The 23,182-nt window shown below is 53.3% G+C and overlaps 1 protein-coding gene across 2 annotated transcripts in view; it reads right to left on the minus strand.

Moving 5' to 3' along the window:
* Positions 1–2,195: 2,195 nt before the first annotated feature.
* The window catches only part of LOC117886940 (E3 ubiquitin-protein ligase TRIM39-like), a 33,010-nt gene continuing 12,023 nt past the window's right edge, over positions 2,196–23,182 (minus strand). Inside the window, exons 2-8 of one of the 2 annotated variants that reach the window (XM_034789108.1) lie at positions 18,008–18,103; positions 16,335–16,565; positions 15,789–15,811; positions 15,586–15,689; positions 10,731–10,751; positions 10,601–10,627; positions 2,196–3,275 (exon numbers count right to left, since the gene is read on the minus strand). In XM_034789108.1, coding sequence (XP_034644999.1) covers positions 2,716–3,275; positions 10,601–10,627; positions 10,731–10,751; positions 15,586–15,689; positions 15,789–15,811; positions 16,335–16,565; positions 18,008–18,103 — 1,062 coding nt within the window. In that variant the 3' untranslated portion in view covers positions 2,196–2,715. The remainder of the gene's footprint in view (positions 3,276–10,600; positions 10,628–10,730; positions 10,752–15,585; positions 15,690–15,788; positions 15,812–16,334; positions 16,566–18,007; positions 18,104–23,182) is intronic. The other variant, XM_034789109.1, reaches the window with a different exon arrangement.

Raw genomic sequence — 23,182 nt, forward strand, 5'->3', positions numbered from 1 at the left:
ACTTTGCATACTATATATGGGATTATAACAAAAATGTCATAGGGAAGATCCAAATGAGAACTCTAGCCTGTGTTCTTGAACATAGGTTGTTAATCCCTGGGAATTGCTGGGAGCAGATTGAATCGGACTCTATCCAGTACCACAGAAGCGATACCAGTATGTACTGACAGCTACAGATGATTTTTCAAAAGCGATAGAAGAATTTCCACTTAGAACTGTGACAGCACATGAGGTGGAGAAGACGACATGTACAATTATATATCAACATGGTTGTCCAGAGCAGACACTGGCAGATCTAGCTTCTGAATTGAATAATGAGGTAACAGTTTACATTTAGTGTTATTTTCACTAAAGGGTCAATTACACAATCATGGCTGTGTGACGGGGGCTGTTAGCAGCTACAAACAGAGCCCTTTGGAAGCCAGCACCCTGGCCACTGAGAACACCCAGGGCACGGGGTGCAGTTAGAGGAGGAGGGACTGAGTAGTTTGGGTTTGGAAGGGCAGAGGGGATCACTGGCACCTGTAGGGAGCCTGATGAGGTCACTAGCTCAGTGTTGAGAAGAAAGCAGCAGTATAAAAGTCTGAACCAGGGAGCAGGAAGGGGGCTCCTCGTAACTGCTGCTCTGTTGTGATGCATCATAAAAAGTCATAAAGATACTTGGTGGCGGTTCCCTGGCAGACTGCCTGCTGCTTCATTCACACAGAGCTCTGCCAGCCAGGGGTTGCAGGAACTGATGGGGGAGCCCATTCATAGTTAGAAATTTAAAAATGAACATTGCCTGCAATCTCTTCATGACACTTCGTGCTGTAAATTGTGAGTGACAACACATTTTTATGTCTTGTCAGATAGTAAAAACCATGTTGTATATTAACCTATATGCCAACATATTTCCCCATGTAATAACACAATAAGATTGGATAAGAAAGCACGGTAATTACACATAATTCAGTGAGAAATAGGGAAAGGAACGTAGATATTTCTGAAGGAAATTTTAGGGGGAAATTATCTATTTTTAGATTAAAATTTCCCTGTGTTAAAAACTAGGAAGAACACATAGCTTCAGGAGCCCATTCCACATAGACACCAGCAGACTGGATAAAAAGCACAAATGAATCTATCAAAAGATAATTTTAGGGTATTTATTTTCAAATAATCAAAGTAAGTTTAGGGCACTCTGCCAAGGATGGTATATTGTGAATAAATCTTCAAAACTGAATTATTACATTGAAAATGTTCATAACGCATCACGTTTAAAACAAAAAGTAGTCCTAGCAATGCCATGTGATGTGCCTCCCCTCAGACTCTGCTCAGCTAGATCTTCAAGAAATTAGGCTCAATCACTCATTTCAAGGAATTAGACCAATCGGTCACTATTTTTACAGAGCATTGCAGAAAGTGGTGGACAGAACCCAGAGGAATTGTGATGAATTTCCTGGAGCAACTTCATTTTCTTTGTGCTCTAAACCTCACACGACAATAAAAATATCAGCCTTTCAACTGATTTATGGCCTAGAAGAAAGCTTTGCCAAAAAGCTTCACCAAATTTCATATTATGAGTCATTAAGTGCCCGTGTCTTTAACACAATTAAGTTAATTTGTGATGATTCAGTAAAGGAATACAACCCCTTCACTATTTCTTTACCAAACTACATTTGTTATGTCCTTATAACCAAGAACGTGAAGAGCCCGGCAGTACATTAAAATCAATAGTGCACAGTGACAGTACATTGCCTGCAAATAATATTTCTAAAGAAAAATAAACTAAAAAATGGAGATTGTAGAAGAGATTTCTATCAATAGGAAGAGAGCATTTGAGGTTGGGGACCCTGTTTTGTTAATTGATGTGAGTAAAAGAAAGGAAGGGTCATATCTTGATTACCAATTATATGTAGCTAGAAAGTTAAAAATCACATGAATTAATGCTGACAGGAGTTCAAAGAATATTATATAATCTTCTGTGAGTTAATTTAAATATATTGTTTAATTAATTCCATCATTTTTTCAACTATTAATTTTAAAAGGTGTAGTGCAGGAGGTGAGCATATGTGCCCTGCCTTCCAGAGAGAACCAGACAAGACAATAAAGAGAGAGGGAGAGAGAACAGAGAGCAGCTGCACATGTGTGTAGTTGTGTTTATGACACACGTACATTGTAACTGAACAACCCAGTCTGACAATTTAATAGTTTATTTCGTTAAGATAAATATTTTGGATTTCTTGAAATTCCACAGTTGAAATGCAAATGACGTTATTTAGAGATGTTAAACTTCACTATAGATTTGAGGGAAAAATAAAAATTAATGTAAATAATTCCATTTCTACAAATAGATCTATAAGATTGTTTTTTAAATACTGTTGAAATGTAAATTAAAATATTATTGTATTTACACCTTGGTACAAAAATAATTTCTAAAGTAAAATGATATTTTTTCTTTCATATTTTACATTGAGATTTCACAGGGGTAGAAAATTCTGACAGGGGTAAATGTCCCCATCCACCCCCATCCGCTACCCCTGGGGCCGGAGATGGGGAAAGGTGAGGGTTGGGGGTTCCCAGGTGTCCGGTTTTCGACTGGAATCTCCAGTTGAACAGGGAAACTGGCAGCGTCCGGTCAGCACAAAAAGTCCAGTTGCTGCAGTCACTGGCCCCCACCACTGGGGACGGGAAGAGCAGCAGCGCTGGGAGGGGACAGTCTGTGCCGCGGGGTCACTGTCAGGGACAGAGATTCCCTCCGGCCTCAGCTGGGACCGGGCAGATTACCAGGGGAGTCGCGTTTTCACCCCCAGCGTTGCGAGAGGGATTGAAATAAGGGCGGAGCGTCCCGGAGAAGGTGCCAGTGAAAGTGAAGAGATGGGACCTGTCAGTCACATTGTAAAATGAGACCTCGCCCACCTCATAGTCCAGGAAAATCCCCACCCGGCTGGGCCTGACGCTCATGGGGAGGGGGGTCGGGGAGGAGGTGCAGGCCTTGTATCCCCCATCCCTCAGCCGCACGACCCAGTATCCATCCTCAGGTGTGTATGTGACATTCCCCTTTCTTTCCACAGATTCCCTACAAACCCCCAGAGTCCATCTTGTCTTGTCTCCCACCTCCACCTCCCAGTAACGCCTCCCACCCGCAAACCCCTCAGTGCCCAGGACACAGACACAAGGATCAAATCTCTCAGGGTTGTTGGGCAGATCCTGGCGTTTGTCTCCAAGTCTCACACGTTTCCGATCCTCAGACAGGACGAGTTTGGGATAAGCCGTGTCTGGATCCAGAGTCACGTCCACTGGGGAGAGAGTCACAGAGTCAGGGCCGGGGGCAGGGGCTGGTCACTGAGATCAAAGGGAAATTAACCTGCACCCCACTTAATCGCTGGGGGGGGGAACGGGGGGTTGTTGCCTGAGGGGAATCAGGGCCCGTCTAACTGTGAGGAGACAATGGGGGGAAAGGGCAGGAGGAGCGGGTGGGGGCGAGGGTGAGAAGCTGTCACTGGAGGCGGGGGAGGGGAGGGGACAAGTAGATGCTGGGAGAGGAAAGGGGAGGGGGAGGTGACAGGAGCAGAGGGGGTGGAGGGAGGGACATAGGGGAGGGGCAGGCACAAAGGCAATGGGGGGGACATGGGAAGGGATGGGCACCAGCAGGACAGAGGGGGGTGAATGGAGGGGCAGGTTCCTGAGGGCTGCAGGGGGTGAGGGGAGGGGTGGGCATGAGGGCAGAAGAAGGGGACGGACCCCAGGGGGCACAGGGAAGCAAGGGAAGGGGCGGGCACCAGGAGGCACAGGGGGTTTGAGGGAATGGGGAAGCTCCAATGGGGCAGGGGTAATCAAGGGGACGGTGGATTCCAGGGGGTGAGATGATGAGGAGTGGGGCAGGTGGAAATATGGGGGGGAGCAAATGGGCAGGCACTGGTGCCAGAGTGGCAGATTGGGGGGTGAGGGAGCAGATGGGCCGAATGGGGGTTGAAGGAGCAGGTGAGCAGAAGGGGGGCAGAGAGAGGGGTGTGGAGAAGGTGGGACCTAAGGGGCAGAGGGGTGTGAAGGGAAATGTGGGCACCAGGATGGCAGAGGGAAGATGAAGGGAGGGGTGGGACCCAGATGTTAGGAGAGGGAGAGGTGAGGGGTGAGGCAGTGCTGAGGTGAGGGGAAGGGCTGAGACCACAGGTCCCAAAGGGGGGTGAGGGAGGGACTTGCACCAGGCAGGCAGAGCGGGCAAAGGAAACAGCAGGCACCAGGGAGGCAGATGGGGCAAGGGTAGAGCTGGGACTTGGGGCAGAGGAGGAGCTGGCACCAGGGGACTGGAGGGGTGGTGAGGGGTGCAGGTGTCACAGAGCCAGAGGGCGAGGAGAGAGGCAGAGGTGAGAAATAAAGAGAAGGTGGCATGGGTGATGGTGGCAGAGGGGCGAGAGGAGAGCGGGGTCAGTGGGGCAGAGGGTGGTGAGGGGGTGGGCAACAGGAAGGAAAGGGACAAGGGGACTGTCAGGTGTTGGGGGGCAGGGGGAGGGAAGAAAGGGGTAGGCAGCAGAAGGGTACGGGGGTAAGGGGAAGGGCAGGTGCCGAGGGATTGAGGGGGTTGAGCAGAAGGGCAGACACAGGGAGGGAGAAGCACCAGGGGGCAGAGATGGGTGAGCAGAGAGGCAGGGCAGGTGAGTAGAGGGAGGTGTTAGGAGAGGGGATTGGGGAGAGGCAGGTGCCAGGGGGTCAGAGTGGGGCTAGAGGAGGGGTGGGCACAGGGGGGTGAGGGAAGGGGTGGGTGCCAGGGGTCAGAGAGGGTGGCAAGAGGGGCAGGTGTCAGGAGGGCTGAGGGGAGTAAGAAGGGCGAAAGCCAGGACACCAGAGGAGGGTGAGGGGTGCGGTGGCCATCAGAGGGTAGGGGGGGGTGATGGCAGTGGTAGGCACCAGGGAAGCAGATGAGGTGGGAGACATGGCACAGAGGAGGGAAAGGGGAGAGGTGGATGCCAGGACATAGCAGGGGTGTGAAGTGATGGGTGGGCTCCGGGATGCAGAGGATGTTTGGGGGAGAGGGGAAGGTGCCAGTAGGGCAGGGGGAGAAGGGAGGGGCGAGTTCCAGAGGGGCAGAGATGGGTGGAGGGTAGGGGCACGTGCCAAGGAGGCAAAGTGGGAGTAGAGGGGCAGGGGCCCAAGGGAGCAGAAAGGGAGTGAGAAGAAAGGGAGGGATGTTGGTGAGGGGTCAGAGTAGATGCAGGGTCCCTCTCAGGGGTGAGGGAAGGATAAGTGAGGGGCAAGAGCCAGAGAGGGGTGATGGAGAGGCAGGCCCCATGGAATCTCTGTTGCTTTTGGGCCATGTGTGGTTGGTTTCTCGCTCAGAGCAGGTCAGTGCTGTTCCCACACACACTGGGGGTGCAGCCCTGCCCCAGGGGGAGCAGCTGGGACTCTCCATGCTGGCGGGCCCCATGTGCACCACCTTCCAGCCAGGAAAACCCCACAGCCAGCCCCTCCCCTCGCCGGGCCCAGCCCCACCCCCACGGGGGCAGTGGTCTGGGTTGGGCTCACTTGGGGGGCAGTACAGTGGAAGATTCTGGGGGGGGGTATAAATGCGCACTAATGGGCTGTTGGTAATGAGGCCAGGGCAGTGGGGAGGGGGCATTTCCCCACTTCCTGCCCCCTCCATCTGGGAGAAGCTGCACCAGGGGCCAGTCCCAGTTCACACCCGCACAGCACGTCTGCACTAGGGGTTTGCACCAGTGCAGCTACATCGGTGCAAGGAAACCCCGGCAGACACAGCCTGAGAGGGAGTGAGGGACCCCCCGCTGAATTGCCGCCAAAGAGCTGGACGTGCCGCTCCCTTCCATGTGCCGCCCCAAGCACCAGCTTGCTACGCTGATGCCTGGAGCCGGCCCTGCCCAGCTGCCCTCACTGCCCCCCTGAGCCAGCCCAGCAACACCAGCCATTCAGTGCAATAACAGCGATGCTCACACTTGGCAGGTGCCAGTGGGATTAAGGGGGTTGAGCAGAAGGGCTCACAGGGAAGGCAGAGGAGGGGAGGAACAAGTATCAGGGGGCAGAGAGGGGTGAGAGGCAGGGCAGGTGGGTAGAGGGAGGTGTTAGGAGAAGGGATTGGGGAGAGGCAGGTGCCAGGGGGTCAGAGTGCGGCTAGAGGAGGGGTGGGCAAGGGGGGGTGAGGGAAGGGGTGGGTGCCAGAGGTCAGAGAGGGTGGGGAGAGGGACAGGTGCTAGGAGGGCTGAGGGGAGTAAGAAGGGTGGAAGCCAGGACAGCAAAGGATGGTGAGGGGGGTGGGGTGGCCATCAGGGGGCAGAGGGGAGTGAGAGACATGGCAGCAGATAAGGGAAAGGGGAGAAGTGGATACCAGGACATAGCAGGAGTGTGAAGTGATGGGTGGGCTCCAGGGTGAAGAGGATGTTTGTGGGAGGGGACAGGTGCCAGGAGGGCAGGGGGAGAAGGAAGGGGTGAGTTCCAGCGGGGCAGAGTTGGGTGGAGGGCAGGGGCATGTGCCTGGGAGGCAAAGTGGGGGCAGAGGGGCAGGGGCCCAGGAGAGCAGAAATCGGGGGAGAAGAAAGGGAGGGATGTGGGTGAGGGGTCAGAATAGACCCAGGGTCCAGGTAAGGGAGGGGCAGGAGCCAGAGAGGGGTGAGGGGGGGTAGACCCCAGGGAATCTCTCTTGCTTTGGTGTCACGTGTGGTTGGTGCTGTCCCCACACACACTGGGGGTGCAGCCCTGCCCCAGGGGGAACTGCTGGGACTCTCCATGCTGGCGGGCCCCATCTTCCAGCCAGGCAAAGACCACAGCCAGCCCCTCCCCTCGCCCGGCCCAGCCCCACCCACACGGGGGCAGTTGTCTGGATTGCGCTCACTTGGGGGGCAGTACAGTGGAAGATTCTGAGGGGGTATAAATGCGCACTAATGGGCTGTTTCTAATGAGGCCAGGGCAGTGGGGAGGGGAGGGGGCATTTCCCCACTTACTGACACCTCCATCTGGGAGAAGTTGCACCGGGGACCAGTCCCAGTTCACACCCGCACAGCTCGTCTGTAATAGGGGGTTGCACCAGTGCAGCTACATCGGTGCAAGGAAACCCTGGCAGAAATGGCCTCAGACACTGGTGTGCCAGGGGCCGTAACCCCTCCCCTCACTGGGGTTATGGATCAATAATTACAGGGTCACTGGAGCAGGGGAGCTGGACTCTGGGCTCCCAGGTGGGGGCCGACCCACTGGGCTGCAGAGTCATTCTCACTCCCACGCTCTGGCCCAGTGCCCATGGCAGTGTTTAGACACAGGGGGACATCATCAGACACCTGGAGCCCAGCGGTTTGAGCCCTCATGACATCACCCGGGGGGATTGAACCTGGGGTTCCAAGGTGAGGGCCCAGCCACTGGGCTAAAGGCTAGAAGGGAAGAAGCAGCACCTTTTTCTGTTCATTGAAACTTGACAGCAAACGCGAATAGTTTCTGTTGACTCGAAATATAATTTTGCAGCAAATAAACTATTTGTCCAAAACATTTCACCCAGCTCCACTGCAAACCTGTCTGAGCAACTTAGGAGCCCAAATCCCAGTCACCTGCAGTGAGTGACTGTCAACACGCCAGAAATGCACAGGTATGGATGGGCAGGTTCAGGACATCAGCTATGAAACACTCCAGAGCTGCTGTTAAATTTGCTCTTGGCAGACAAATGCCCCCTGAGGCCCTGATCTCACCCCCTCAAATCAGGCTGAAAATGGAGACTCGGCTCCAGCCTGAACTCTCTGCCCAGAGCGATTGTCCCATGGTGGATAATGGTCACAGAGACCATCTCAGAGCCCCAGGGGCTCAAGTGTCTCCATTTAACACCTGCGCCACCCACCCCCCCTCGCTCTCATTAACCAGCCCTGGGTCAGACATGCTGGGAACTTTCACACCCAGACTCTGGAGACACTTTGGGTTCATTTGCACAGCTTGCAGAAGTGAGACTCGGAATGGGGTGGACAGATTCAGGCTTACGGGGCTCCCTCTTTGGAATTAAAAATAGCCGCGTAGACGTTCAGGTTCTGGCTGGAGCTCAGGCTCTGAAGCCCAGGGTGGAGCCAGATCTGCCCCTCACAGCGCACACAGGGACATTGTCTGTGTCCACGTCCCCTTCACCCTCTTCCTGGGACGGGGAACAGCAGCCCCAGGGCCTCTCCTTTCACCTCCAGGGCAGGGGAGTGAGAGCCCTCAGCCTCCTGGGTAGTGGGGCCTCCCAGCACCGGTTCCTGGGTGAGCGTGAAAGTGTCTCCACCCAGAAAGCTCTGTGCACCCGGCAAATACACAGATGTGCCCGTGGATCAGGATCCAGGATGGTACTCCCCAGGAGTGATGGAAGCTCCCTAAAAGTAGAGGGGTCACCCAGTCGTGCCAGCCCTTCTCCCTAAGCTCCTGCCCCTGCACCTTCCCTTCTCCCCGAACTCCCATCCTCACATCACCCCTTCTCCCCGAGCCCCGGCCTTCACACTGCCTCTTCCCCTCACCAAGACCCTGACCCCCGGTCGCTCCTCTCTGCCCCCTCCCCACCCATTGCTTGCCCTTACAACCAATAAAAAGTGTTGGGGCCATGCCCCACTGGCCTCCCTCTTCCAGTGCCCTTTACTCACCCCCGCAACCCTTTGGGGCAGTGTCAGTGAGTTCAGTGCTGGGGGTACGAGTGTGGTTTTACACCCTGGCTGCTGGAGCTCTGTGTATCGAGGGTACGAGGACATCACAGTGGCCATGGGAGCCCCGCACTGTCCTGCCAACATGACTCAGCCCTGACACCTGCTGGAGCCTCTCCCTGGGGAGGAACCGTCCCTGCGACTCCTTCAGGCCTTGCCCTCCCTGTGGAGGTGGCTGGTAAGGGTGCCGTTAATGAGAGTTATGATGTGAGCTCCTGTGCGCTGGGAACCAGACTCCGAGCCTGGGCTGAGGTCAGTGACTGGGGAGTGAAAGGCCCCAACTCCCATCATTGTCCCCTTGAGCCAGCTGGTTCCTCTTCTCCATGCAATGTGATACCAGCGATGCTCTCACTTGGTGACACCCCCAGGGCCCCCAGCGGGCAGGGCGAGGGCCTGCCCAAGGAGCAATGGACGCAATCTACAGCAAGGGAGACTGAGGCTGGAGATGAGGAAACACTTTCTAACTCTCAGGGCAGTGAAGCTCTGGACCAGGCTCCTAGGGAGGCTGTGGGATCCCCGTCACTGGGGGTTTGTAAGAACAGGACAAACCCCTGCCAGGGAGGGTCTAGGCCCTGCCCCAGCACGGGGGGCTGGATTAGGTGACCTCTCGAGGTCCCTTCCAGCCCTGCATTGCCATGAGTCTAGGTTACAGCTGTTCAGGGGCTGGGCCGAGGGCCCTGGGGGGTCTAAGCGTGGTGTGTGGCACATGGCAGAGTTAACACTCTTAGTGACCCTGGCAGCTCAGCGTCCCTGCCAGGGGCCTGGGTTGGCACGTGTCTGGCTGCCTGTACCCAGCTCAGCTGGGTGGTTACTGTGCTGTGTGGACAGGACCTGGGGTGCCACCTGTCCAGGTTTCCCAGGATCATCCCTTTGTTCAGGTCGCTGTCCTGGGAAATCGTGAGTCTGCCAGGACATTATTAGCCCCAAGTGAGATGGGGAGCTCGGGACCAGTAGGGCCCATGTACACCGCACAAGTACCGGCTGTGGAGGGTCACTACCAGGGGGTGGGAGGGGAGTTGATCTGGCACCGTGTCCTGCTTGGCGAGGTTTGTGCCTGGCACAGCTCCAGGAACAGGAGCCCATGGGGGCTGGTGCCCTCTCCCAGGGGTGGGATGGGACACAGTGCCCGGGGGTGGGATGGGGAGACAGTGCCTGGGGTGAGGAGACAGGTGGTCTATGTGGAACAGGAAGATTTCCTGGTTTTTTTGCACCTCAGAGGTGGTGACCCTAACAGGACCCCCAGTGGTGTTTGTGTAACTGCTCTGGGAGGTAGGATACCCCGGAGTGCATGGACCCCTTGGCCAGTGGTGCTGCAATGTGTGTGCATGGCCCCTGGGCTCTCTGATCCCTGCTGGACCTGCCCAGACTCTCCCAGCATGCACCGGGGCACACATGGTTGGGCTGGATGCTAGGTACAAACACACAGACACAGCTCAGCTACGGCTGTGAGGCCGAAAAGCTGCCGTGTGAGCTGGGCACAGTTTGTTGTAACTGAGTCAAGGGAGTGTCACAAGCTGGTTATAAAAACGTGTCTGCTCTTGCAGTGGGGTCAGGGCCTTCCTCACCCCAATTCCATGGGGACACTGAACAGCTCCTGTCTGGGCCTGTTACACTAGAAGGAGACTGTGGCTAAAGCCTGATCTGATCCTGCTGCTGGGAAGAGAGAGCTTGGCAGTTCAGTTCAATTATGGCCAGATAAGAATGTCCGTCCTGCAGAGCCCAGGTACCACCTGGGAAAGGTGACACCAAGGGGCAGGATTTTATCACTAATCAGCCCTTTCCCAAAGGGGGCAGGTCCCTGCTCTGCAATAAACCTGGGTTTTGTCTGCCCCTTTCCATCCACCCCAGTGACATTGCTGTTTCTAGCCTATTGAATGTCATAGGAAAATGCTCTGTGCAGGGAAAGGAGCAGAGAGCTCCCAGGGGGAGGTGGGGCCTCACTATGGATAAAACATCAGTGGTATGTACAGTACCTGCATAGAACTGGGCGCATCTCCACCCTGCAACCAAACACAGACAGAGGAGTGAGAACGCCCCTGAACACAGACACGCTGAGCAGGAGACAATGTCACACAGGGTGATACAGGGGGGAATAGAACTTACTGAGCTCAGCCTGGAGTTTGTCTGAAAATAAAACAAAGAGAAATGAGTCAATATCACATTATCTTGCAGAAGAGAAGCGAGTCAAAAAGACCTTAAAGCAGGGAAGTTACAATCCTTAGACTCAGCCTGGAAGCTACAGCAGCAGCCAGACACCTGCACCCCTGAGCAACAAAGGAAGCAGGAAGGGGAGAAATACAGTAACCCCACCTGGCCAGGTGCAGGAGGTTGTTAGAGCTAAACAGGGATCCCTCTGCAAATGGAAAATATTAACCCTGTGAAGCCTGCAGAAAGGAGCATGCAGTACATCGGGTGAAGTGCATGATGGGAATTAGGAGGCTAAATGGAATTAGCAGAGTGAACAGCCAGTGATATAAAACATATACCAGGGAATTATTTCAGTCCAGCAGAATCAGGAAGCCCGTGAGAGAATCGATGGGTCCCCTGGATCCGCAGGGGGGAAAGGGAGCAATTGGGGAGGGCAAGGACAATGCTGAGAGACTGACTGGTTTCTTTGCATCAGTTTCCACCAGAAAGGTTGCTGGGGAGAGACCTGCCCTGGAGCTGCTCTGTTCAGGAAATAAAGACCAGGGATCGAGGAGTGAAGAGGAGATATTGGAACAAACTGACAAACTAAAGAGCCAGCAGCCACCAAGAGAGCTTAGATCCCTGCAAGATGGCAAATCCCAGGAGCTCTCAAATGACATCACATGATATGGCTGAACTGCTAACAATAATATGCATCGCTCATTAAAATCAGCTACACTTCTGGAGAATCAGAGGGTTGGGAATGTTGTAGCCAACTTTAAAATTTTGGTAGGAGTAATCCTGAGAACTACAGTCCAGTGAGCCTTACGTCAGTGCCTGCTAAACTAGTTGAAACTAAAAGAGAATTCTAAAACAGCTCTATGAGAATGATAGGATAAGGTCTGACTAGCAGAGCTGGAAAGGAAACCTGTGTCCCACTAATCTATTACATTGCTTTAAGTAGGTCAGTAAAATCGTGCACAAAGGAGAACCCATTGGCATAAGTGATGTGGACTTTCAAAGAGCCTTTAACAAAGTTCCTCACAAAAGGTTATTAAGGAAACTAAGTCATCGTGGGGTGAGGTGTAAATTATTGTCCTGGAAAACTGAAAAGCAGCAAATTTCAAACTGTCAGAGGAAATGACCTCTCAAAGGTCCCTTCCAGTCCTATGATTGGATGATTCTATGAAATACTGTTTTATAGGATTCATAATTAGTCTGCGGAACAACTTGTCACAAGATAGCATTGAGAGCATGAGTTTAGCAGGAGTAAAACAAAAGATATTTAGATTGACAATGAGAACATACAAATTTATACTGGGTAGGGTTAAAACAAAAACAGACAAGCAAAGAAAAAACCCAAACGGACAAAGGATTCAAAAAGTCCCAGGCAGTGATATGGGAATGTGAATCTCCAGACTTATCACAGTTCTCAAAAAATGCAAGCATTCTAGAGGGCAGAGAAACCCCCTCCTGCTTCAGGGCACAAGCCAATTGCTAACTGATGGGGGTCAGGAGGAAACTTTCCCTGGGGGCAGGTTAGTCTGTCATCAGCCACTAGGGGGCTTCTCGCTCCTTGTGAAGCAACTACTGCTTCTGTTTTAGAGCCCGATTCAGTGAAACACTTAAGCACACACTGAATAGGGATGTACTGACTCGTGGGCTTAAAGTGCAACGTGTGTTTAACTACCCTGCTGAATTGGGGCCCTAGTGAACATACACTAAAGGCCTGTTTAGATAATTATCCCCAAAGAAAACAACTATTTTGAGGTTAAAGTTTTTATGAAAATCAACTATTATTTTTGGCTGAGGGAAGTGAGGCCCCACACCTAACTCAATGGCATTTCTATCTGTCCGTCTGTCTGTCCGCAATGTGATAAGTTTTGACAACCACATTCCATCAACTCCATTTCAGAGTATGTTTTAGGCATCAGTGGGCAGAAACTTCTGGATTTTGGTGAAAAATGGAAAACTATAAAAGCCTGATATGCACTAAAATCTCAGGATACAGGGTGAGGCAGTGACCTCAGGGTTAGGATTAGGGTTTAGGGTCAGGGTGCCCCTCATCCCCATCCAGCCATCGTCCTAGCCAGGTCACTTGTCCCCAGTCCTTCCAAACTCCTGCCCACACCGCTGATCTAGGGTGACCAGATAATAAGTGTGAAAAATCAGGACAGGTGGTGGGGGGGTAATAGGTGCCTATATAAGAAAAAGCCCCCAAAATCGGGACTGTCCCTATAAAATTGGGACATCTGGTCACCCTACGCTGATCCCGCTCCAGTGCAGAACCCTGTTGATTTTGGTGAAAACCAGAAACATGGAAAAATGGATTATAGTAGATTTTGGTTTTCCAATTGTTACCTAGCAGCTCTGTGTTCTTGGGGAACCATGGTGCAGTATCCAGCCTGTCTGACTGACAAAAGACCTCCCCCCACCCCCCAGTCTCTGCTTGAAACAAAAGTGATCAGAAGAAAGACTTACAAAAAGCAATGAAAAGTCATTGGGGACATACCTAAATCTCTGGGATAAGGGTGACAGGATTAAGGAAACTCCCCTTGCCTCATTTGCATCAAAGATGGGACAAGGAGGCATCTCCATTACCATACAGACTGGAAAACAGAGATTCCAAGGCAAGAACCACAGGGAACTCTGGGACCAGAAAAGCAGGGAAGTAATGCATCATGGGGGATCTCTGCTCCAGATGTTAGTGAACCTATGCATGCACACACCAAGCTCAGTGGTTATCAGACCAATTCTAGTAATAATTCCTTTATTGGTATCCAAAATAGTGAAGCTTCCTAATTGCATTGTGAGCTCCCTTGCAGGAACACTGCACATAGCCAACTCCCATGGTCTAGCCTGAACAAAACACCTTTAGTATACTCCCTTGAGCCATCAGTTTACCCATAAACAAATCTAGTGTTCTCTTCCCCAAACCATTATTGTTTCCCTACAAAAAACCCCTATCCATACTCAGTAAGTGTTCTGATCCCTGATCCAAAATCTGCATCAGTTCCACTGGGACTTCATCTTCTCCTGACTGATCGTGCTGGGGGCTCTGCCAGACTCCAGCACTCCAGACCCTCAGCTACCACCATCTCCTGGGACCCCCGATCGATTCAACTGTCACGGAGTGGTGAGAACATACACACACTCTCTCTCTCTCTCTCTCTTTAGGTATAGCCTTCTGCAGGGGCGGATCTATGTTTTCTGCCGCTCCAAGCATGGCAGTCAGGCGGCCTTCGGCACGCCTGAGGATAGTCCGCTGGTCCCGCGGATTCGGTGGTGTTTCTGCGGGTGATCTGCTGGTCCTGCGCCTTCGGAGTGCCCGCTGCCAAATTGCCGCCAAAGCCGCGGGACTGCCGGACCTCCCGCAGGCATGCCACCGAAGGCTGCCTGACTACCACCCTCACGGCGACTGGCAGGCCTCGCCCCGCGGCTTGCCGCCCCAGGCATGCGCTTGCTGCTCTGGTGCCTGGAGCCGCCCTGGCCTTCTGACCCTGACTTGTGTGATCAGTTATAGTTTTGTAAACCTGACTTTTATAATCAAGTTTAAGTTAGATTTATTATAACTGTTTGTTTGGCTCCCCTATGGTTATTACCTGGAAATAAATAACTTTCATGATTAAGCTGGTTGCTTCTCTCTCTCTCCCCCTTCCCCCTCCTCCTCCCACTCCCCCCATGGATGTTTTTTGGTTTCCTCATTTGCTCTGTAGCACGTTCCTTGTACCTAAGCTAAAAGATCCCTGCAGCGCCTAAAAATCCTGTGGGGTTTGCTCATCAAGTGGGTTACTACCAGAACGACTGTAACGTGAAAGTGGGGGTAGGGACGTGCTGAACCTGGGACATATGAGTGTGGCAAATTGAAAGTGCTGCTCAACCCAGCCTGCTCAGGGTTACTCTATTCCATGCGGTGCCCATGGCATATGAGGGTGACAGCTTGGAAATGCTGCTCGACCCAGCCTACTGAGTCCAGGGACATATAAGGGGTCAGCTTGGGAGTGCTGATTAACCCGGTCCTCTCAGACATGCTCTGGTAATGCGTATGTCTGTGTGTTCATCTGATTCTGGGGCTGGAAGAACTGAGCCCTGGGGAACCTAGGTCCTGCACGATAGCTCCATTGGGAGGGGACTTGTAGAAGGGAGAAATAGAGCTCTGTATGAGAACACAAGTGACACAAGCAGCACATTGATAGAAGTACAGAACCCCCTGCCCCCAGAAGAGTAACCCTAATAAATGAGTGTACCCCAAAGCAACGGGCAAAGCTGGTAACAATGCTCAAACACTGTGACAGGGTCACACTCTCATGAGTAAGTCTCACTCAATGAGCAGCAAACCACTGTCCCAAACTCCCACTGGGCTGCACTCAGAGCAGACGAGGGGCCCGTAGGATTCAGCTTGTTACCCAGTAACACATGGCCCAGGTCACACTGAAGCAGCCAGACCAGCCCCTCCTCCAGCTCAGAAAGTTCGGCAGCCTTGCCTAATGGGGGCTGGGGCAGTGCTGAGCGGTGGCCACACCATGCAGCCCTCACATGTCCAAGGAGAGAGGCACAGACATGTCATCTGTTACCAGTCTGTGCTGCTCCCAGCACAATGGGCCCAGTCCAGGCCTCACAGCACCTGGCTCAGGGACACCCATTAACTCAGCCATGGAGGGGTCAGGATGTCAGAGTGATGTGGCCTGGTCAGACACCTGGGCAAGTACCAGCCTCTAGCTACCACACAGCTCCAAGCCTGTCAGCTGGGTGCATGCGTGTCCTGGGGTCCCAGGCTCTGTCCAGATCCCCAGGCACAATACAGCTGAATGTCCCAGTAGACTCCACTCACCTCCGAATTTATTCAGCACTTCATTCATGTCAAGGGAAATTTTATACACGTTCTTCAGGTCAGTAGAAACAGCTTCTGGTTCCTGGAGTTTCACATTCTCACTCCTATGAAGAAAACATCCCATCATCACTCAGCTGCTCTGTACACACATCATCCCAGAACCACCACCAGGAATATAAGAGCAATGAAAGTGGGAAACACACCTGCTCAATGTGCTTTTCACATCCTGAAAGGAAAAAGAGAATCAATGTTCTGTATCAACACAATGTGCATAAAACTGAGGGAGTCTCGCTCTGGGCATCAAACTTTCATCTAGAAAATAGATCAACCCTCCCAGGCTTCACTGTTTTGTGGTAAAATCTCATACACCATTTTGCATTAACACTTGTTTCATTTATGTAGGTGAGACAGGAATTTAGCTAAAAGGGTTCTCCCTTCTGAGGACACAACCCATCAGTATCTGTGTTTATCAAATGTGATGGGTCCAATGTTCTGGGGTCAGAGCAGGGATGGGTTTAGCTCCGTATAATTTTTGTATCATCCATTTAATCTCCCATGGCCTCCCTGGGTCTCCATGAGGAGAATTCCCCTCTAACATGAACTGCGATATTTTGGAACTGATGGAGCCCTTAGGCAGATGTTCTGTTTGTCAGTAAACCACAGAACACGTTTACTCTCATTGTTGGGATCCAGACCCAGGGATCTGAGTTATAATTCTGGATGGGTGGAGAATTTTGATGCCATCTCACCTTTAGCAGCTCGACAACTGGTTGCTGACACTTCCCCTCAATCTCTGTGATCAGCTGCTGCAGAGAGGAGCTTTGCTGGGAGAGTTTGGTGACATTTTCCCTTAGTCTCTGCAGAGTCTCCCTCTCCTCCTCCTCCAGTCTCTGCAGAAGCAGCTGCTCCTCCGCTCTCAGCAGTGTGTGCAGTCTGTTAAATTCACCTGCAATCATCTCTCTCTTATTTTTCACTTTCCTCTGGAGATAGAAAAATAGGAAAAGCAGAGAGAAAACGTGAGCCAGATGTTGAGTTACATGGACTGGGCCTCTGTCCATGAATCAGGGGATATTAGATCAGTATCAGGTTTGTAAGGATATTTACTTCTTTGGGAAATGTACCATAAAGGGTTTGTTAATATGGCCAGTTCCATCGCGGGGCTGTCCAGGGTGCTTTGTAAAGCCGCAATATGTTATTGCGGGTGGCATGGGATGGACACAGTGGAGTGGGGAGAAATCGAGGGAATGGGAGAGATTTACCTGGGGCTGCACAGGCTATTCATTGGGGGATTTGGGTGCCAAGTGCTGGGCACTCAGACACCCAGGGGAGCCATTGCAGCGGGATGTTGGAGATGCTCCTTCTTTGACTATCTGCTCCCAGGGCTGCAAAGTTCAGGACCTAGGGCTGGTGCTAATAGTCCTTTGGGTGCCATCCTGGGGCTCATGTGGGTGTTGGGTGCCCAGGGCATTGTCAGGGCTGGCTTTGGCCTCACCCACCCTGGTCAAGTGCCCCATGCCCATGTGCCCAGTGCCCCTGGGATCGCAGCCTTTAGGGAGCCCTCTAGGCTCATAGAGCAGCGGGTTGGCTGATGCCAGCTGTGTCCCCACCTGCTCCCTGAAAGGAGCTGTGGGAACGATGCTGAGCCGGTGCTGATCCTGGCTGGGGGAGGGGCTGGCTGCTCTGCACTGGCCTCTCTAGGTCCCCTACAGCTCAGCACAGAGGTGCTGGGTGACCCTGGGGGGAGCCTGCCCTTCCGTGTGACTCGGGCCACAGTGATGTTGGGGAAAGTCCCTCTCACTCTCCCTGAGATGCCAACATGGCCAGGGGCTTCAGCAGCTTCCCCTCCCTTCGGAGGCAGGCTGCAGACCTGCTGCCTTTGGAGTGCTGTCTGCGCTCTGCTCACAGCCCTCGCTCCCGCTCTTCCCCTGAAGCCTGCAGCACCCGCGGCTTGCCACCCATCAGCTGTGTGGCGGGGCCCGGCCACTTGCTCCTCTCCGCCCCTCCCCCATCACCCGCCCTTAAGGCAGGAGGGGGCAGAAAGGAGCAAGCGGCAGGCGAGAGGGCCTTGGGGGAGGGAGTGCGGGAGAGGAGCGAGCTGCAACAGTGAACGGTGAGGGGGCTGAGCGGGAGCGGGGAATGGGGCAGAGCAGGAGGGGCGCATGGGCGGGGCCTCGGGGAGAGCAGGTGAAATGGGGGTGAAGCAGTGGGCAGAGTGATGATCCAGGCACCGGGGAGGTTCCAGCACTCATGCCCGGCCTCCCCCAATGCCGGAGGCATGCGCTGCCCATGGCCGGCACCAACCCTGTGCAATGGAGCAAACAAGCAGAGAAGGTTCATAACCTCATCCTGGAGCTTTACGGCTCCGTCATTCCTGGGAGCTGCAGGGGGAAGGGCTCAGGGAGGAATATACCCAGACACCCACCTGCCACTCTGTGGTTTTCTCCTCCTCTTTAGACGTCAGAGCCAGGGCCTCTTCCAGCTCCTTCCTCAGAGGGCCCAGGGCTCCCTGGAGTTTCCCCTGCAGGGGCATCGTGTGCGATAAACAGCCATTAGTCTGCCTCTCCGATGGGTGGACAGCACTGTCCATATTGGCATTTCATACACCAGCAGTAAATACCCTGGAAGCGAGCAGCAGACTCGGCTCTGCCGGCCCCAAGGCCTCATGGGAGCAGAGACGCCAGTCTCAGAGCAGGGGCTCTGCTTCCTGCAGACACTCAGGGCTTCTCAGAGCCTGTGTTTGAGCCAAAGCTTCACATCACTGAGCACAGGCCAGAGGGGAAACAGCTGGGAAGGTTCTGAACGATCCCTCCGGCCAGTGAGAGTGAAGAGGTTGGGACAGCACCTCGCTGCCCTGTGCCCAGACCCAGGCCAGGAACAAGACCCCACTGTGCTCTCGTCTGTCCAGGCTCCCATGTGGCCTCCCTCAGGCAGCAGCTGAGCACCTGAGCCAGCGCAGTCCCATTAACTGTACAGGGTGAAGCTGTGATGTGGCTGGAGGTCAGTGAGGAACAGGGAACACACTCGGTCTGGGGGAATGTGCCACCCATAATTAGAACTGTTCAGAGCTGTAATAACCCAGGGCTCTCTTCCCCTTTGACAGCGTGTGATTCCTTCACATAGCACAGCAACGTGCTGCTGCCCCATCAGACCCACTCTGTGCAACACCCATGGCAGCCCCCCAGAGCCCCCTCCTGAGCCCCCACCAGAGATCTCCCCATTTCACTCTCCTTCTTTTCTCTGGGCCCTGGAGTTCTCTCCCCCGCTCTGCCCAAGGGCCCAGGCTGCTGCTGCAGCTGCTGCTGAGAGCTCATGGGGAGCTGCTCGGTGACACCCCTGCGGTGCTGCTGCAGGGAAGCAGTGAGGGAGGGAGGGAGCCAGCAGGGGCTAGTGAGAGACAGGAGGCAGAAAAGCAGCCTTTGCATCCAGCAAAACAGCTTCATAAGTGAACCAGGAACTGACTGGGGGAGGGGCAAAGGGCGCTGGGTTCTTTGAAGCTCCACCCACAAAATAAGCTCCACCCATGTGAGTGGACACCAGGACAAAAGGAGACACCAGGATCTGTTCACAGTAGATGGTGCAATGTTCAAAACAGGATGGAGTTGCTGATTGGCTCCAAGGGGCTCCTGAGGCCTGGCTCCCCCATGGGGCTAGAATATACCCCTGGGCTCTGCTGGACTCTCTGGGCCTCGCCCTTCTTTACTCGGGGGGAAATAAGAGGTGGCATCTCCCAAACATCACCCGCTTTTAGCACCGGAAGGAGGCGTTCCTGGCAATAAATGGTGCTGAGCTGTAATTCTCCCTCTCCGCTCTCACATGGGGAACAAAATAATTAACAGTGTTGATATTTAAATGTCATTCTGGGCACCTGAGCTCACCCCTCACTGAGGCGATGGGGCCGTTCACACCTCTCCGAGCTGCTGTGCCCAGCTCTCTGCATCCCCTACATCTGGGTCTCAGTTTTGAGGTTTTCTTCACAGCCAATACAGCTGGAGACTCAGTGTAAAGTGAAGTGAAAGCTGAGATCCTGGAGAACAAGGCAGGTGCTTTTCTGGAGAAATACCTGTACTTCCTGACTGTTTCTTAGCCATGTAAGTGAGCACAGAGGCAGGGGCCTGGTCTTAACGTAACACTTAGGTCACTCTGGTACTTTGCTGTAGTGCTGTAGCTGTGAAACACGTGTCGTGTAGACATGGCCTGGGAGTTCTTGGGGCAGAGAAGCAGCTCAATGAACAAGGGACTTGGAGGAGAAATCTGGGACAGTTCAGGCGAAATGGAGATTGTCAGTGAGTCTGGTCCCTGTGGGGTGGGAATTCAGGCCATGTCCTCCCCTCTCTCCCGGGCTGAGGGCAGGGAACTGTTAGGATATAGATATTTAGGCCTCTTTGTAAAGGCCTATACTTTAAGAATTTAGGTGTATTTTTATCACTTAGCTGGTTATAGAGGTATAAAAGAAAGAATCAAAATCACTTTCTGTATGTGTAAGGGCCATTTTTTACTGTAACAGTCTGAGGCCTGGTTCTTAGGCTGAGTCCTTTGGCTAAGCAGCAGAGGCAGCCATAAACTGGGAAGCGAAGGGTCACATCCTCACATTTCAAAGTAGTTACATGGAAATAAGGTGCTATTGGGCTGTTAGGAATACAATCCTGTTCTGATATTTCTATCACCTCCAGAGAAAGGAAAGATCACTTATAAATAGACACAGCTGGAAAACCCTTATGTCTGTATAGATGTAGTTGTGAAATCCTCAATTCTGTATTGTTTTGTATGTTTATTTGCATGGTCTCTGTCTGGTTCTGTAATTGTTTCTGTCTGCTGTATAATTAATTTTGCTGGGTGTAAACTAATTAAGGTAGTGGAATATAATTGGTTAGCTAATCATGCTTAGGGTTACCATTCGTCCGGATTCCCCCGGACATGTCCGGATTTTTGAGCTAAAAATAGCGTCCGGGGGGAATTTGTAAATGTCCGGACTTCCCCGTCCCCCCATGCAGAGCGCGTGCAGCTAACAGGGCAGCTGGACGGATGGTGCCACTTACATGAGGCTCCGACAGCCAGAGAGCCCCTCCTCCCCCCTGCAGGAGAGCTCACTCCCTCCCTGCATTTGCAGATCGCCTCCGGCAGTCTGGAGCTCCTCCCCCGCTCCTCCTCCCCTGCCAGCCAGCGTGCTGGGACGAACGGCTCAGGCCGTTCCTGAGCAAGTTCAGAGAGACATTAGGCGAAGGCCAACAACAAGGGGGCCAGGGGGTCAGTGAAGGGGCAGGGAGGTTTTGGATGGGGCAGTCAAGAGATGGGGGGGTCGGGAGTTCGGGGGGGACTTTCTGGGGGAGGGTGTGGATAAGGTTTTGGGCAGTCAGGGTACAGGTAGGGGGTAGGGTCCTGGGGGGCAGTTAGGGGGGGTCTTAGGAGGGGGCAATTAGGGGATAAGTAACAGGGAGGCTTAGGTAGGGGGTGGGGTTCTGGAGGGCAGTTAGGAGCAGGGGTCCCAGGAGGGGGCAGTCAGGGGACAAGGAGCGAGGGGGGGGTTGGGAGTTCTGGGGGGGGGCTGGCAGGGGGCCGGGGTGGAGAGAGGGATCGGAGCAGTCAATGGGACAGGGAGCAGAGGGGTTTAGATGGGTCGGGAGTTCTGGAGGGGGTTGTCAGGGGGTGGGGAGTGGTTGGATGGGGTGTGGGAGTCCCAGGGGTCTGTCTGGGTGTGGGGGTGTGGATAAGGGTTGGGGCAGTCAGGGGACAAGAGGCAGGGAGGCTTAGATAGGGAGTGGAGTCCTGGGGGGGCAGTTAGGGGCAGGGGTCCCAGGAGGGGGCAGTCAGGGGACAAGGAACGGGGGGAGGGTTGGGGGTTCTGGGGAGGCGGGAAGTGGGAGGGGCAGGGGCGGGGCTAGGGCGGGGCTCCTCCCGTCCTCTTTTTTGCTTGCTGAAATATGGTAACCCTAGAAGAGCTTAAGCTGTGAGATGCATGAACTTCCTCAATAAATATCTCTTGTGCGGTGCCTCAAGCAGGTTGCATTGTATTACCCAGATGAAAAGCCCAGCAGAGAAAGCTTGCACCTTTCCCAGCTCTTTCAACAGTGTTTGGGGCCTTTAAATCACTTGTGATGCATCTTCCAAATAAAATGCATTAATAATACAGTTCAGGCAAGCGGGCCGGGTGCCGTGCAGACTGCCCAGGCCATCTGATAGTACTTCACACTGAAGGCTGGCTTTTATATGCTTGTGTTTTGCTGTTGGAAAGAGGCCCAGACTTCCTCCCATCTAACCCCCCTTCCACCCTGACTGCCCCAGCCCCTCTCCACACCCCCGCTCCCAAAAAGTCCCTCCGCCCCAGAACCATCCAACCCTCCCCCTGCTCCCTGACTGCCCCCAAGGACTTCCCTTACCACCATGCAGCTCAAACCACCGGCTGCCCCTGGAGCAAAGTTAAACATGCTGCCAGCACACAGCCCCTCCCCTGCAGCATCCTGAGGCGGCGGGGGAGGGGAGAGGGAGTCTGGCTGCTGGAAGCCCAAGGGGAGCGGCTGAATCAGGCCCAGGCAGCCAATCAGCAGTGCCGCACTCTGCATGGGGGGAAAGGGGAGCGGGGGGGGGGGGGGATATCCCGGACCTTTCTACCTTATTATAAATTCCTACTAAGGCGCCACTTTTGGAGAATGTGCTCAGTGGGGGAGTGGCCGCTCCCCCTGCTCCCCCTCAGCTACGTTCCTGTGCTGGGTACCTAGGCAGAGTCGGTGTGTTCATGTAAATACAGTCTGTATCTGAAGCCTTTTCCCCTCCCCAGCTAGCTGTCAGGGGAGAGCTCATTCAGACCCTGCTTGCACACAAAACAATCTGGACCCTGACATCCCTGCACGTCAGTGGCACAGAAAGCCACAGCTGGTACCTGCCTCCTGCTCTTCTTTCTTTCCCCATGTCCTATTCTTCCCTTCTCCTTCAGCTCTTACCCATCCAGCAGCCCTGCTCCACCCATATTAACTCTGGCAGCCATTAGCCCAGATAACATTAGTAGGATGTGGGGTGGCCTTACAGCTTATGTACACCATGTATTAAACACCAGGATGTACACATCATGGTACTATAATTGGCTGACAAAGCTAGGGCCATCTGTGTCCTAACACAGTTGGGTTTTGACAGCGTGGGTGGGATAAAACGGTTCTGGAACCACATGAAAGAAACATGTTCTTGCTCCCATCACGTCTGGGGCTGTGTCTGTGCTGGGGGAGTGAGAAGCTAGGGAAGATACACTGGTGAGGTTCCTGTTAGAGAGCTTATTCCTTCACTCTCACACTTCCCTGGCCCTTCTCGCATGAACAGAGAGCAACAATACCCGAAGTCCGAAGGTGCAAACAATTTGATGTTTATTGGGGTGAACTTCCAGCAAACTTAAATCCAAGTTCCTTTTTCCTTATTTTCGAATCCCAACTTACTTCCTGTTTGCCCCTAATTTATATAGTAATATTCTTAGATATACCTTAACCAATCATTCTACTAAAATTTACCTAACCAATCCTAACACACTGTAACATGATTAGGGTTACCGTATTTCAGCAAGCAAAAAAGAGGATGGGAGGAGCCCCGCCCCAGCCCCCCCCCCCCCCCCCCCCCC

The sequence above is a fragment of the Trachemys scripta genome, chromosome 14 (assembly GCF_013100865.1).
Source record: "Trachemys scripta elegans isolate TJP31775 chromosome 14, CAS_Tse_1.0, whole genome shotgun sequence".
In the NCBI taxonomy this organism is placed as follows: domain Eukaryota; kingdom Metazoa; phylum Chordata; order Testudines; family Emydidae; genus Trachemys; species Trachemys scripta.